At 53.1% G+C, this 15,645-nt stretch overlaps 1 protein-coding gene across 9 annotated transcripts in view; it reads right to left on the bottom strand.

Moving 5' to 3' along the window:
* Window positions 1–14,281, bottom strand: part of PAX5 (paired box 5) — a 196,116-nt gene extending 181,835 nt beyond the window's left edge. For 8 of the 9 annotated variants that reach the window (XM_011939423.1, XM_011939431.1, XM_011939429.1 and 5 more), the window contains exons 1-2: window positions 14,092–14,281; window positions 719–884 (exon numbers count right to left, since the gene is read on the bottom strand). In XM_011939423.1, coding sequence (XP_011794813.1) covers window positions 719–884; window positions 14,092–14,137 — 212 coding nt within the window. In that variant the 5' untranslated portion in view covers window positions 14,138–14,281. The remainder of the gene's footprint in view (window positions 1–718; window positions 885–14,091) is intronic. The other variant, XM_011939432.1, reaches the window with a different exon arrangement.
* Window positions 14,282–15,645: the final 1,364 nt, after the last annotated feature.

Below are 15,645 nucleotides of genomic sequence, written 5' to 3' on the forward strand. Positions count from 1 at the left end.
TAAAATGTGCTTCATTGGATCATGCGGAGGCCACTGAGAAAATAAACGGGAGTGCTAAAAGGCTGCATGGCCCTATGGGAGAAGCCTCATTGTTACTATTTTGTTTGCAGCAAATCACCAGGTCAAGTGGCAACTTTCAAATGTCACTTTTGAAAGTTGGTGTTTGGGTTTTTTTTTTTCTTCTTCTCTAATTTCACATATATTTTGGATGCTTGTCACTACAATGGAAATAAAAACATAGAGAAGGAAAATACTGCAGCCCAACATAACAAGGTTGATAATAACCCAAAACTGAAAATAATGGCTGACTTTTAAAAGTGGAATATGCTTTCAAAAACATTAAAATGAAACATTGAACTCTGGTTATGTGATATTAAGGATTTTCCAACCAGTCCTACTCAGGGACCCGGCCTCGCCTAGGATGTATAAGGGAAATTCCCAAGAACGTCTTTCTCTTGAGTTCTTTAGAACAATTCACCAGGCTTTCAGAAAACATGTCATCCCTCCTGACTAAGTCACCCTATTCCACATGTCACTAGAGACAGGGGTTTCCCAGGGCTACTTGGAATTGGGGCTTTGCAAACTCTAAAGCGCTCTGCGTGTGAAACAAAATGCCGCCATGATTCTCACTATGATACTGTCATGTTGGACAGCTGCTGGGCCCTGTGTCAGGTCTTTATTTGAAAGATCAAGGGAAGACTTGAGCTCCTGACTTTACCTGCCAAGAATTTTGCTGACACAACCATGGCTGACCCGAAGCTGCCTGGAGATGTCGCAGGGCCTGACACCTTGATGAGCAAGTTCCACTATCCTCTGGCGGACTACATCCGGGAGTGGCCGTCCATTCACAAAAACCCCCCCAAGCTGATTCACTCCTCCATGTCCTGAAACAGATCAGAAACAAAAGGAAAGGGAAAGGGTGGTTAGAACCAGTCACATAGGAGAAGCACCGCTGTGAGGACCCAGAGCCCCTCTGATCACAAATGGCCGGCAGGCTGGATGTCTTGCGCCTGGAGTCCAATCGTGCAAACTACACGAAGTCCCCAGATTGCATTTTAAAATTAATCTTAGCCTTTGTCCATCTGCAGCCAGTCTGTTGAGCTATTAACAGCAAACATCCCCATACTATTATTAGCATTTTCCCCGTAATTTTTCTAAACAATGAAATGTGTGAAGACCTCAATGTAAACGAAATGGGCACAACTTACTATGTGATGCTGAGGTCTAAGGAAGATCCTGGGGAGAAAATATGCTTTAAAATACATCACATTTAGAGAGGAAAAAAATAAAACTCGTTTCCTTTTAACAAATGTCTTTAAAAATGAAAAGAACAACTCCAATAAACATATATCTCAGGGAAAATTTTTAAATCAGCAATCTAATTTAAGGGCTAAGGAATTTAAAAAAAATTTAACAGCATCTGCAGAGTACTGAGGAAAAAATCAACCACTGCCTTGTTTAAAACCCTCCCTTTAAGAAGGTGAGGCTGACATGCAGACTTGACCACTGTGCCTTCTCAAAGCACACAAAAGAAATGGGTCATAGCATCTTCTACACATAGCACATTCCACTCCACGGCATGGGGATTTGTTATAAAGGAGTTTCCCTGGAATTTTTACAATGTTTTGCAATTGACAAACAGCTTTATTATGGTGCAGGGAAAATAAAGAAACCTACAAAAGCCTCTGAGTCCCAGATTTTACAAGGGTCCTGGCATAGATTTTAAGTAAAAGGAGTCTGAGAAAGTGCCTCCTCCACCCTTCTCTTACATCAAGGTCCAACCGGAAGGACCCAAGTAAATGAAGAGCCAAACCAGTAAACACAGAGTGATCCAATGCAGCAACATCATTGACTTTACAGCTGTTAATTAGTCACTCACTGACGTTGCGGAAGACTGGAGCCCAAAGCCAAGTCAAAGCATTTATTGATGCTCCTGGCAGCTCAGAGGCAAAGGAAGGAGAAACTCCCTGAACCGAGACTGGGCTAGGACTGGACAGTTCAAGGGAAAGACCTCAAAGGTCTCACATGCATGTATACACTCCAACTCTAAAATGTGAAATATCCACCTCATCTCAGTTATTTCTTCCCAGTACTCAACTACTACCCAGGTTCATGAACCACATCTGAAATAAAGGGAGCAAAAACCCCCGTAATATAACATATTTCCTAAAAACTGTCCAAGCAATCCACTCAAGTTTCCCATGAATATTTCCCAAAAATGTCTAGGCTCAGGCTTATTTCAAGGAAAAACACAATTTTATAGATAACTGAAGTACTTAGTTCCAGTTCTAAGCTGGATTTCTGATTTTCAAAATGATCTTTATTCAGTTTTGATTGTTCTAAAACACTCCAGATATAAGAAAAAGGAAAACCATTCCAAATAGGATTTTGCAGTTAGAAACATAATTGCATAGTTTTTCTAAAACAGAAAGACTGTAGCCACCCTGGTCAAGAGCCTTCAGAAGGCTTTGTTCTGGGGCTGGGAACACCTGTTTAAAAAGGTTGTACAGATCTTTCAAGAGCAGGCTGGATTTAAGTAAAAGAAAATGAATTCAAAATTGGTATAAGCTCATTTGGGAAAACAAAGGGCAGGCAAAGGAAGCTTAAACACCCAGCACACTTTTGATATGGCCTAGGAGTCCAGTTATTATGGTCCATCTGCAATAGTCTGTTCTCTATGTCACTGACAATTGAGACTTTCTGCCCAAAACACAGTGGCAACCTTCAGAGGACTTAAATTCCAAAAGCTGTGCTGCAGGACATTTGTGAGCACTGCAGGCTGTTTTGTATCATGGGAAAAACCCTAATGGTCTCCTAGAGCCTGGTCTCTCAAGGTGAGAGCAGGTCCCCAAACCCTCTACCCTTGACCATATAGGCTGAGCTAGTAATGCTCTTTCACAATCTCATCTATAGGCCCACAGCTGACACCGGACTTGGTATGACCTGGGAGCCTCTTACCTTCCTTAACTTCCTTGAAAGGTCTCCAAGCCCCTTTGGCCTTCTCCACCATCACAATCCCACCCAATGGAGCTCTTAGAGGGTGGTGGTGAGAAGGTTTACAACTATGGCGTGAGGAAGGCCACTTACTCTGGAACTGGTCAGAAGTGAAGTCCAAAGTCTCAATGAGGCAAGGCAGGATGGGGAACAAAAAGAGGAAAAAAGAGGTGTGTTGAGAGAAGTGCAAAGAGTGGGAACTGAATGAGATAGACAAGCAGGAGAGACAGAGCCTGGAAAGGAAGCAGCAGGTTAGGCAGGCAGAGGAGAGGGAAAAGGAATAGAGAAGCTACAATAGGCCAAGAAAAGAAAGATGAAGGTGGCACACAGCGAGAGGCAACAAGAAGAGAAACTGGAGGAAGCCCAGGAAGGGGCTTCTGGAGGACAGGGGACTTCTCTAGACAGAGAAGTCTGAAGACTTCTTTGTTTTCTGGTCTTGGACATCCCAAGTCCCAGTCTGTACTTCCTATGGACTCCAATTAAGTAAGGACTCATCCCGTGAAAGGGGGACTGACACAGAAACAGAGGCAAACAAATCAGGTGAAGACCAGGAAACAGACCCACAGATAAAAGAAAAAGGCCACAGGACAGGGCAGACTGGGCAGTGTTTGGAGGGGAGTGAGGAGAGAAAGACTGAATTGCAGAGGCTCCTGAGGCCTTTGTGACTCCGGTCTGGAAAGGGCTGGCCTCCACAGATGCTCCTCAGGCCCTGATAAGGACATGCTACCCACCACAGGCCCCCCCAATATCACCAAAGACCATGGCTGAGCATAGGATTTTGGGGAAAGGGTCTTTGCTGACTCAGCCACTGAGTGAGCTCCAGGGTCCCCACAGGATCATTAAAATTTTTCCTAGATGCACCAGAAAGAATGAAGGGGTACACAGACAGGCAAACAGGGGCACAGGGAAAGGGCAGGGAAGAAGTCTCCCTAATGGACTCTCCAATGCACAGATAGGTACTGACACATGTGGAAAGTCAGGCAGTAGACATAGATACGGTTAGACTAGACAGAGAGAGAGTTTTGCATGTGTGTGTACCTGTTGCCCTCTCTCTGGAATCTGAGTCCCTCCCTCTCCCCTTCTGTGAATCCTCTGAAGCCTCATTTTTATGCCTTTGTCAGATGGTCAGGGAGACCCAAGAACCAGCTCCAGCTTTGCCAATGTGAACTTCCTGAGTCAGTCCTTTTGTCTCTCTGACCTCAACATCATATTCTGTAAAATGGGTGAAGCTGAAGGTTTAGGCCACCCTCAGGTAGGACACTGGCTATAAGTGTTTTATAACTGGTAAAGATACCTAGGGAAACAGCTCAGGAAGAGAGCAGGAGGTTACTGTGCTGATGAAAATGATGAGCCTGGAATAGTGGGTAGGGACTCCTGCAAACTCAGAAGGCCATTTCCTGGAAGCCCCTGCCCCTCTCCAAAGAAGCTATCTGGCTCTGAAGCAGTGGTGGGGGAAAGCAGTGGTAGGGGGATGGAGGGAGGGAGAGGTAACAGGAAGAAGAAACTGACAGGGCCAGGAGGAAGGTGAGGAGGTGGGACCTGATCTGATCCTCTACTACCTCAGCCACCTTCCAGGATCTACTGCGCCCCCCACTCCCTATTGCTAGCAAGTTGGGGCCGCAGAGTAGGCCTACATTGTGCAAGAAAACAGCTTTGGGCCTCAGAACCGAGAGTGCTTCCAGAGAAGCCAAGGTCTTGCACCAGTTCTGGAAGCTAGGCTGGCTGGGGCCCAGCCCCCACTGTGCTGCCAGGGAGACTGAAAATGGGAGGGAACACTTCCCACGGAGGGGGCAGATTGACGGCCAGGACAAGGAGGCACAGACATTAGTGGTTGGCTAACCCGCACCTGAAAGGAGCTGCCTTCTCCACACTGATGCTTAGCCCAGAGACCACCAGGTCTGATGCTATCTCCCCAAGAGCTAGGGCACAACCTCAGGGCCACGGAGCTCTGGGCAGAAGGACACAGTGAGGGCCTGTGGATTTCCACCGGTGAGCAGAGAAGCACAGGGGCTGGTGCTCCCCATCTGTCCCCATAGTTGCTCCTTGGCTGAGCCAAGGGCTTGCCCACCTCTCAGAGCATTTCCCCAACTGGTTTGTTTTGGGCTTCCATTGCGAGATCAGAGCCTCCCCAGAGCCAGGCTGGAGTTCGAGCGGGAAAAGGCTGTGGAGGGCACTGGGGTCACCACAGACTGGAAACCAGTTGGGCACAGGCCCCAAACCTTGAGGAATCGTTTGGACTGGAACCAGAATGGGCAGTTCCTCTGCACAGAGCTCCCCACCGCTTTGGGGGATTACTTCAGACTCAGAAAATTGACACAAAGAGAAACTGAGCTGCCCGCAGCCAGCCCTGGCTGCGTAGACAAGCTTTCCCCTGCTTGCCAGACCACTGAGCACTCCGTGGCAGACACGGACATGCTTGCCACGGGAAGCTCGTCTTCTCTCCAGCCGGGTCTCCGCTGCCTTTGTCAAATAGGGGACCTGCGACTAGGAAAGCTGGATCCCAGGCTTTGGCGCGGGAGTGAGGGGGGAGATTGGCGCGGGGTGGGGGGACCAGGCACGGGGAGGGCTTCTAGCCCAGGAGCAACTCCCTGACCTGCAGCCCGCAGAGACCCCGAGCGGCACCCGAGCGGAGGCTGCCAAAGCCTGGCACCTTCCTCCAGCCTAGCTCTGCAGCAAACAGAAAGGAAACGCGATTCGTTCCACTTGGAATTTCCTTGAAATCTCCGAATCTAATCCGGCGTTAACTCACCGTGAGAGGAGCGCTCATCTCACAGGAGGCTGTGCTAATGGGTGAATTGGCAGGATCCCTGCGAGCCAGGGAGCCAGGCCGGCCTTGCCCTCGCCCGAAATGACCCTTCCCGTCTCCTACACACGCTGCGTCTTTCAGAGGTGGGGGTGTCTGCGTGGTGAATAATTGGCTCCCTCTTTCTTTCTTTTTGCTTTCTTATCCTCCTTTTTTAAAGGGGAGAAGCCATGAGAAAAGGCGTCCTGCAGAGAAGGACCTAACGGGGTCTTTAAGGGTCTCTGTATGAACTGGCCAGCTCCTAAGCAGAAGCTGAACTCAGAAACCGCTACTTCGTTGATTTTTCAAAGCCCCCTTCTCAACTCCAGGACACCTTTGGAGCCCTAGCCCCAGTGTCCTCGCTTAGCTCTCAACCTCTTCCTCCACACATACAGACACGGGTCAGGGCCCCACTTTCCCTCCAAGCTCCAGTCTGGATCAGCCCCGTGGCTGAAAAAGGCGCCATCGGAGTAGGGGTGTGGGGCGCTGTCTGAGACTCGGACTGACCTCTCCCTACAACTTACTGCCCTCCAACTGGCCTGGCCCGGAGCCTTCTACGGGTCCAAGCCACAGTTCTCGGAAAGAGCTGAAATGTCGCCGCCGGAGCCTTGAAAGGCTGCAGCTGGCTGCCCACGCTACGCGTTGCCGGAGGCGGGATTCCGGGACCAGGTGCTCCAGCCCCGGCGGCCAAGCGCGTTGTTTCAGGTCCCCTGCCTGGGATCCCTGCACTTTGCAAAGTTGGCTGCGCGGCTGCAGAGGTCCAAGATCCTCCTGGCCTTAGTACCTGACCCACGGTCCGGCACCCCCAACCCGGTCCCGGCGGGAGAGTGAGAGAAGCGAGCTCGCCGCCTACTTACTATGCATGGATGCAAACGGGTCGTGCTTACAGTGTATTTCCATCGGGGCGCTCCAGACTGCAGGCCGGCCCACGCCGCCGCCTCCCGGCGCCAAGGGGCTGCCCAGGGCGGATAGGTAGCCACGCCACCAGGCCAGGCACTGTGCGAGCTGGGCTCAGAAAACACTGCTGGAGCTTCGGGGTCTCTCTCAGAGCCTCCCTGCTGGAGACCGCCGGGAGCTGAGCGGAGAGGCGGGAAACGGTGCTAGCTCAGCCCGGCTAGGAGCCGGTGCTCAACTCCGGCTGGCTTCCCTCCCTGGCTGGCTCAAGCGGCGGCTCCGGGCCCAGCCCGGGGTAGCTGCGGCCAAGGCGCCCGCGGCTTCGGGGGCATAGCGTAGGGGCCCGCCTCCGTCCCCGGCTCCGGGTAGGAGCAGCTCTGAGGAGGCCGCCGGAACACTCGGCCCTTGACTTCACTCAGGGGGCAGCGAGACCCGGGAGCTGCCAGGCTGGTTCCGCGGCCTCGATGCCTCTGGGGTCCTTCCTCGACCCCTCGGTCTCCGCCAGATCCTTTCTTTCTCTGCTTCTCCGAGTCTCTGGGGCTCAGACTTTCCCCTCAGCCTCTCTCCAACTGGCTCTCCGACGTCTCGGACGAAGTTGCAAAGAACTTCCTCTACAGCAGCGCGGGGTTCTTGCGGGTTTGGAGATGCTTCCGCCCCTGACGCTGGGGCCGCGACTCCGGAGTCCCCGGGAGCGTGCAGCCCTCCAACCCTGAAACCCGCTGCCTTCAAAGTTCCCGCGGCCCCCGCTGCTCGCCCATCGCTGGGACCAGGAACGGGGACACCAGCGACGGACTCTTCCTCGCCGGGGTGTCTACCTCGTGCCTACCAACTCTTCGCACCCCGCCGCCCTCCCTCGTGGGTCTGGTTCCACTGTCTTTCCGCTGCCTCTTCCGGGACGGCCGCCGCACCTGCCCCAAGCGTGGAGTGAGGAACAGAGGAGAGAGCAGAAGGTCCCCGCCACCAAGGCCGCCGGGGCTGCCGGGGCTGAGACGGAGCCGCAGCCGGCTCTGACTGCCTGCGTTGTCGCTGCTGCCGCCGGCGCTAGCCCTCCGCCTGCTCGGCGCGCACAGTGCGCCACCGCGCCGCCCCGGAGCCGCTTTCAGGACCCGCTGCGTGTGGACAGCGCCGCCCGGGGCTCAGCTCCCTCCGGGCGGGGGCGGGGCGGGAGCTAATCTGCCAATCACGCTCCTCCAAGCCAATCAGAGTGGCGGCAGCCGGCCCTGGCCCGAAACACCGCCCCATTGGCTAAGCAGCCCACGGGCTCCGCCTGATTAGCGGATACCTGGGCAATGGGAGAGAATGGGGGGCGGGGCCCAGGCGGCGGCGCCACGTTCATTGACAAACGCGCTGGACTAAGGCCTAGTGGATCGCGGCTGCGGGGAGGGGGAAGGGGGCCCACGCATTGCATGGAGAGCCATGCTGCGGGTCCCACGCGGGCTCGACCTCCCCACCGCGACGTTGGGATCCTGGGACGCTCTCAGGGCTTAAGAGCAGCTGAGTGAAGGGTGAGAATGGGGGAAGTCTCCAGGAAAAAAAAAAAAAAATCTATGTTGGAGGAAGACAAGGAGCGCAGTAGAGATCCAGCACCATCAGGCTCGTGATGGAATCGGAGTGTGTGCATCGGAGTGTGTGCATATCTGCCAGTTCTGACCTCACTTTCCTCATCTGTAAAATGGGCAGAGTGGAGTTAACTAGATTTTAATGAAGGCTCCTTCCACGGAAATATTTCCTAATTTTATTTCCTAATTTTATCAGGTACCTACTAAAACACCACTGGCTCCTCTTCGTCCACCCTCCTCCCTCACTCCACCTGCAGGGCCCTCAATGCTGCATTACCCAAAGGCAGAGACGTTGGGGAAAGGGCGAGAATATCTCACACTCTTTTAAAGTTAGTAACTGGGGCGCACCAGTGCGCACCTGGATGGAGGGGCTAAGGCTTTGGGCCAGGTTGCCCAAGCAGAGTGGCTGGCCCTCTTTCCTGCATCAGATCAAGAACTGCCAGACGCTTTGGGAGCTGGTGTTGCGCTTCTGTCCACTGGAGTAATTCCGCACCCAGCTCAAAGTTTCTTGAGAACCGAATGAGCCAAGTCGCGTCCAGGGCTAGTAAGGGCCCCTGAAGCGGGCGGGTGTGCGGGCGCATTCTATCTGCAAGGGTCAAGCAAAGTGGCCAGGCGCCTACAGTAGGGCAGCTTCCAGTTGACAGAAAAACCCGACCTTCCGTCTACAGAGGAAGTTCCTGTCCCTATGTAGACAAAATGGATGGATTTGTAGCAGAACTCTCTTGCTACAGAAAGGATCTTTGACTAGAGAGTCCGTTTCTTGGTGGGGTTTAAGGCTCTGAGACAACAATCAAAGAAACTGGACCTTGAAAAGGAAGCATGTGATAGTCATTCTTCACCCAGGAAGCTATAGTTAGTTCTGTGAGTCATCTGGGCCCTGGCACAAGAAATACGCTGAGGATTCCCTTGCCCCCAGCAACCCACAGGAGTGGTCTGAAGACTCACTTTGTATTTCAGGAGTGATGTTCCGCTAATATTAAACATAAATCCACCAAAACAAGGGCTTTGAGATGCCTGCTCCAGGACTGGGCTTGTAAGGAAGATAGAGTACGGGGTGATCATGGGAGTATTCCTAGGTTATCCTCTTGTTTTATTCTCTGTTTCGGTTTGCCTTCCTCTGCCTTCTCTCTACTCACGCTCTACTTCTCAAACTCCTGCACTGGGTCGACCCTTGGGCCCACCTTCTGTCCCTGTTCCACACCCAGCTGTCCCTGACCAGTAGACAAGTTTCCGGCGCTGACACCCGTCCCCACCCCCCACCAGGGCACAGCTGCGGAAAACGGCCCCAGGCGGGCCTCTGGGGACCCAGGAGGCTGCAGTGCGCGCTGGGGTGGAGTGGCGGCGTTATCTCTTCTTTGTCTGGAACCCTGCCTGTCCGGATCTTCCCCTTTCACCCCAGGCCTTGGAGCAGGAAGATCGCAACAGCACAGAGGGACAGGGATGGAATAGAGTTCCCGCACTGGCTTCACCCGATGGCGCCCAGTGGGTCGGAAATGACCAGAATTCAGATCTTCGGCTCAGACTCAACATGGCGGCTTGCACACCTACTGGAGAGGCGGGAGTGCGGGACGCCCTGAGGGATGCAGCCAGTGACACCCCCACCCCCAGCCTCTCTTGTTGAGCTCAGGCCTACAAACCCAGGTTCTCTAGAATCTTAGCGCTAAAAGGGTCCCGAAGCTATGCTTTCTCCATTTCACAGGTGCAGAACCCGAGGCCCAGAGGCAGGATACGACTTGTCCAAAGTCACATAGCAAGTCTGGGGTAGGAGAAAGGCTGCGGGCTGGAAACTTTTCTCAAAAGGGCCTCTCCAGAGCCGCTCTCGGGATAGTGAGGAAGGGGCGATGCTGCCAAATCGAAGAACTCGGCTGGAATATGCCCGCACATGCAGGTTTTCCTTCGGATACCCGTGAGACTTGTATAGAAGCCCCAGGGCAGTGCCCGAGCAGGAGTAGCGCCGATTCCCTGTTTCACACAGTAGGTGTTCGGCTTCAGGACATTGTTCTGCTGCGTGGCACACACAGGACCCACCTTACCTGTGCACCCAGAGCAGCCCCCTCCCGCACCTCGCGGCGTTCTTGGGGGAAGGAGTTTCCCCCTGGGTGGGGATGATTCATCACTACCCAAGCGGGCCGCCTCTGGAAAGTTCCAACCCCAAAAGGCGCGACCAGACCTGATACCGTGATCACCTAGCCCAGCCTTACAGGTCACCAAACGACAGCCCAGAGAGGTTACGTGACTAGCTCGAGGCTGCACAGCAAGTCCACGGTGGAACCGGGCTACTGCGTCTCAGTCCTGTCTCTGAACGCCCACGAGCGGCAGCCTTGGTCCAGGAGAACACGACTAGCGCGGGGCTGGTCTCACCGCGGCTCTCAACGTAGTCGGGCCTCTCTGTGATCTACAGTGATGCGCTTTCTTTCTCCCAGTAGCAGAGCTTTGGGCCGGGCCCTGTGCTAGGCGCTGGGGACAGGAGACCGCGAAAGGAAACTATCCAGGATGAAACTCATTTATGTAAACCGAATCGCCTTTGAAAGTTTTAGTACTGAAAGACAGCCCATTGAGAATAATGTTTGAGAAGCCAGAGACCTCGCTTCACTGGGGACACACCCCCTCCCGGCTTTCCCTTCCTCGCCTCCCAGCGCACTGCATTACAGCCGCTTCAGGATGTGGGGGCTGCTAACAGTACTCTATTAGCCTGACATCGACTCCCTCAACCCAAGTCCAGCCCATTTCCCTGTTCTTGCTTCTGACAAAGTGAGGCCCAATAGGGCTCAGACTGGTTGCTCAGTTCTAGAAAGATCAGGGATGCTGCCAGCATGGCTGTTTCAACCCATTGAGTTCTCTCTAAACTTCATTTTTAAAAAATAAAAAAATCAAGTATCAGAGGGAACGAAATTGACCTGAAATTATACAGAAAGTCAAGGCACGGCAGACTCCTGCATGGTTCCTGCCCCTGGATCAGGAGTCTGCTCTGCTTGACTTGGCTGTGTTTTCAGGAGTTCTTGAAGAGGATGGAGAAAAAATGAGAATTTAACAACCTGGTTAACCTTTCCAAGAACCATGTAAAACCGCCTTAGTGGGGGTGTGTTATCATTACTAGCATGTTCTGCAGGCCAGGGGCGCTGGGACTAACTCTTTCTCCCAAATACTTGAGACCGGCAGCCCCTTCTAAAGTCTCTGCTTCCCAGTTTATTTAATACAGAGAACAAACCCTGAGATGTGACTTCTTAGGCTCTGTGAGATGAAGCTTCATGGATAGGGGTTTGTTACTATCTATCACTCCATACCAGGCTCATTCCAGAACTGTGAGACTTGATGCCAATGGCCAGTGGGAAAGTATTCAACCCATCCAGATCTGCCTGGGCCTAAGGACTCAAGGGCTCCCATGGCAAGGAGAGACTGCTACTTGCCCAACAGTAGTTTTTCTCCAAGGGAGTCCATGGAGAGAGGGGGGAATCTGTCTCTTCTCCCAGCAGGCACAGGAGGTCTAAGGGCAGAGAGGTCACCTTCCATTCCTATTCCCTCCATTACTCATGCTTTATGATCTCCTACAAGTTCCTGCCCCTCTCTGAACTTCTGTTTTCTTTCCCTACAGCAAGGAAGACATTAGAGGAGAAGGTCCTTAAGTGGTTCCCTGCTTAGTGTTGACCTGACCTTATCATGGGCTTAGAGCCAGAAGGACACACTCCCTCCCCATTGGGCAGATAGGGAAACTGAGGTTGGGGTAAGAAATGGAATATGGTTCTGAAGGAAGAAAAAGGAAGTCTATCGGCCCATGAAATACCTAGAAGTTGGGAGAAGGAAGAAGCTCTCATAGGAACCAGACCTGGACACCCCTTTGAGCACCAGCATGGACAGCTTTTCAGCTTCCCTCTCTTCTCCAGCCCTGACCCAGGCTGGAGTGGACAGGAGGAAGTGCAGTCTCACTTGAACTGTCGCCCTTTTCCAGGCAGGCAGCTCTTTCCCAACCCATCAGTGAGGAGGGGGCGTGGCTCGCTAGATTTTAAGCCCTGGCCAGCCTAGGGCTCCCCTATCTCACCCCACCCCAAGCCCCACCCAGTCCAACTGTGCTGAGGAATGAAATGCTTTATTGATTAAACGATTATTCAGGCGATTGAACTAATCAAAGAGCCCATCGACCGTTATGAATTACATTCTTCTAGACAGCTTGTTGGGAGAGCCAGCCGGAGGACTGCAGAGACCCTCTCCACAACACTCACACATCCCCGGCTCATTCCCAACAAATACACAACGCCCACTTCCAGGCTCAGGTCTCTCTGAAAGCCCATCTGCTGAGAAACCCACTGCCAGGAAGAAGGGCCTTCTGAGAATTGAGGATGGAGCAGAAGGGTTTCCAGGTACCTTTTCCTGAGCCCTCATCCTGGAAACACTCTTCTGCCTCAGATCTCTGCCCTCACTTCTCTTCAGCTATGATTTTGGAAACACAGTTATGCCCCAGGAATTGTCCTGGGCTTGGGGTCTAAGTTTATCCTTTTTACTCTTAGGCTTGTATTTGAGGCTAGAGTAGAGGTGGGGGTTCTCAGAGGGCACAGGGATGGGGGAAGGACTTCTTGCCAGGGCCAGGAGTGTGTTTGTGTGGGAGTTTCACAGTGGTCTAGTGAGTGAAAGAGGGTCCCCAAACCTGACTCATGCCTCAGGGCAGATGGAGGCCTACTGTCTCTGATATCTCCTCTCAGACATCAACACATCCTGCTACCTACTTCTCAGGCCTGTGGGAGGCACATGGGGACCTATGCCAGAGAGGCCTCTGTGCACTCAGGCACCAGAGCTGAATGCCCAGACTATGCACATGCACCCACCCACTGTGCTCCACTGGAGCGGCACCCACAGGATAAAACCTGAGGACACAGTGTGTGTATGTGTGTGTGTGTGTACACAAATACACACGCCAGTGTCAGAGGCTTATCTAGGTGAAAGTGAAGGGAGGCTGGGGGTCCCTAGAAATGTCACAACTAACCCCATAGGTGTCCGCTCTCATCTTCAAGGTTGTGCCTACCACAGGAGACTTGTTTGTAGAAATGGCAGCCTCAACAGTGCCCACTGCACACCAAGAGGCACATGCCCCGAATTCACACCTTCATTCCTGGTTCTGTTTCCCAGTAGAATGGAAACTGGGCCTTACTATGCACATGCTAAACACCACGGGTCTCCATAGGCCCCAGACTCACGTCTAGGAGTTTGCCTGGAGACACAATGTGAACATTGGCATTTATGCATTGGACAGCTGTTGACATCCAAAAATGGAAAGGTCAGTGTAGCCACCTCTTTCTCACTTCCAAAATCACTTGGGATATAACAGGTGAACGCAGACCATTAAAATAGTGGATGTACACTCAGATATTTCCCAATTACATAAATAACACTCATAGTAGCCACACATTTTGGATACCTAGAAGAATATACACACAAATACTAACTTATAAACACACACGAATACCTCACAGGTATAAAGATACACACACACACAGGCAAACAAACTTTTGGACACAAACTCATATATTTTTATATCTTTTAAAAATACATATACAGGGACACACAAAGTTATTGTCAGTCAGGCACACACTGAGCCCCTTATATAAACACACAGGCCCTAACTTGCAGACCCCCGGAAGGACACCAGCACAAACATTCAGAAACAGAAAAACACAAACAAACTCACAGATACTTGGACTGAGGCAGAAGTGTGTGAACAGACAGGTGAAAAAACATAACAAACAGGCCGCAGTTAGACAGTCTCTACGAAAATGCGGGCACCCCCTCCTCCTCCAGGGTCACCCTGCGTGGGGACCAGGGCCTGGCTGTGTCCCGGAGTTTGCACGTCTGGAGCCCGCATCGCGGTCCTACCTGTCCTGTTGGTCCGAGGAGTCGGATAATTTTTCTCTAAATCCATTTTGATTTTTCAGGACTTGATGGAATGGACAGGGAAAAAAGTTTCCACTTTTTTGTGCCTTTTTTTTTTCTTTTTTTTTCTTTTTGGTGTCAGGGGCCGCTCACAGGTCGGAATAATTCAAGCCTTCCGCTCCCCCGCGGAGCTGGGGTAGCTGATCACTGAGCTGAAACTAAACGTTTTAGGTGGAAAAAAAGCGTCCGAAGGCACCGTGAAATGATTAAGGAACTAAAGAGCTTCTCGCCATGTGAGATCATGTCCTGTTCTCGCCAACATCACAAGATGTCCCCAGACACGCCGCGCCCCCAGCGCGCCGCCCCGTACTGCCGGCCCGGAGCGAGGAAAGGGTAGGCGCTGCGCTGCCTGGCCTGCTCAGCGCGCCAGACGTGGCGGACCGGGCCGGGCCAGAGTAGAGCGGGAAGCCGGGAGAGCAGCAGTGCTGCTGCCGCGCCGCCCTAGACTTTTATAGGGGTTGGGGGGAGGGAAGGAAGGCTTCAGACTGCGCCGGGCGCTAGCCAGCGCACCTACGGGAAGGGGCAGACCGAAGCCGAGCCCGGGAGCCCGGGTCTCGCACCCGCACCCTCTATTAAGCCCTTCGCTTGGAGGTCGCGGCCCTCTGCACTGTGCGCGGGGCCTGTGACATCTCCATGTGCAAATCCCGATGCTTAGACGGGCGCAGGCCGGGTTTTTGTTTTTAAAGAAATTAACTGCTCGGCCACGCAGGTGCTTTTGAAAGGGGCTGCAAAGGCTGGCAGTGTTGCCAGGCACAGAGGGGATGCTCCGGTTTACTCAGATTCACCCCTAGGGCGGCGCCCGACCCCAGGGTTCCCACCATCCAACCCCCACCCCAATTTGCTGGGGCCCTGTCTATTGCTGGGCCCCTGACCCTAGGGCAGCGCCAGATCCCTAAAGCCCCCAGGTCCCATCCAGTCTTCTGGTCCCAGAACCCCTCCCCACATCAAGTTCCATTCTGGCCCAGAGCATGGAGGTTAAGCTGTGAAATGCTGGAGATGAAATCCCGGCTTCCGCTTTGGAGCACCCGGGCAGAGCAGAACATCTCAGTAGCTCCTGGAGATTGGCGGGAGTTCCAGACACCTCACCCCGGCCCATAAATGGAAGCGCATTGCCCCGGAGCCCTGAGACATTGTGGAGTCCCAGAGCCCCAGGACTTGATTCCAGAGAGGAAATCAGATCCAGAGAGACCGGGCAGAGGTGTGGCATGGCCAGCCCTCTCTCTTCGGCCCAGGCTCAAGCCTCCCCTCCCTGTGCCCCTCCCCAGCCTCGAGTTAGTTCAGCTGCTGGACCTGGCCACTGGAAGCCTGTGGGGCCCTGCAGCGGGGTGGTCGCAGGGGAAAGGTTCTCCAGGGCGGGGGAGCGCTCCGTAGGAGGACTCTTGGCCCGCCGGACAAAGGCAGTTTTGGAGAGTGAATCGTCCTCAGCAAGAGTGTTGTTTGTTTTTTGGAGGGGGTGGTCACGAGGCTGGGTCGCAATCTAGGGGGAAGAGCCTAGAG

Source organism: Colobus angolensis, unplaced genomic scaffold (assembly GCF_000951035.1).
Source record: "Colobus angolensis palliatus isolate OR3802 unplaced genomic scaffold, Cang.pa_1.0 Scaffold181, whole genome shotgun sequence".
Classification (NCBI taxonomy): Eukaryota; Metazoa; Chordata; class Mammalia; order Primates; family Cercopithecidae; genus Colobus; species Colobus angolensis.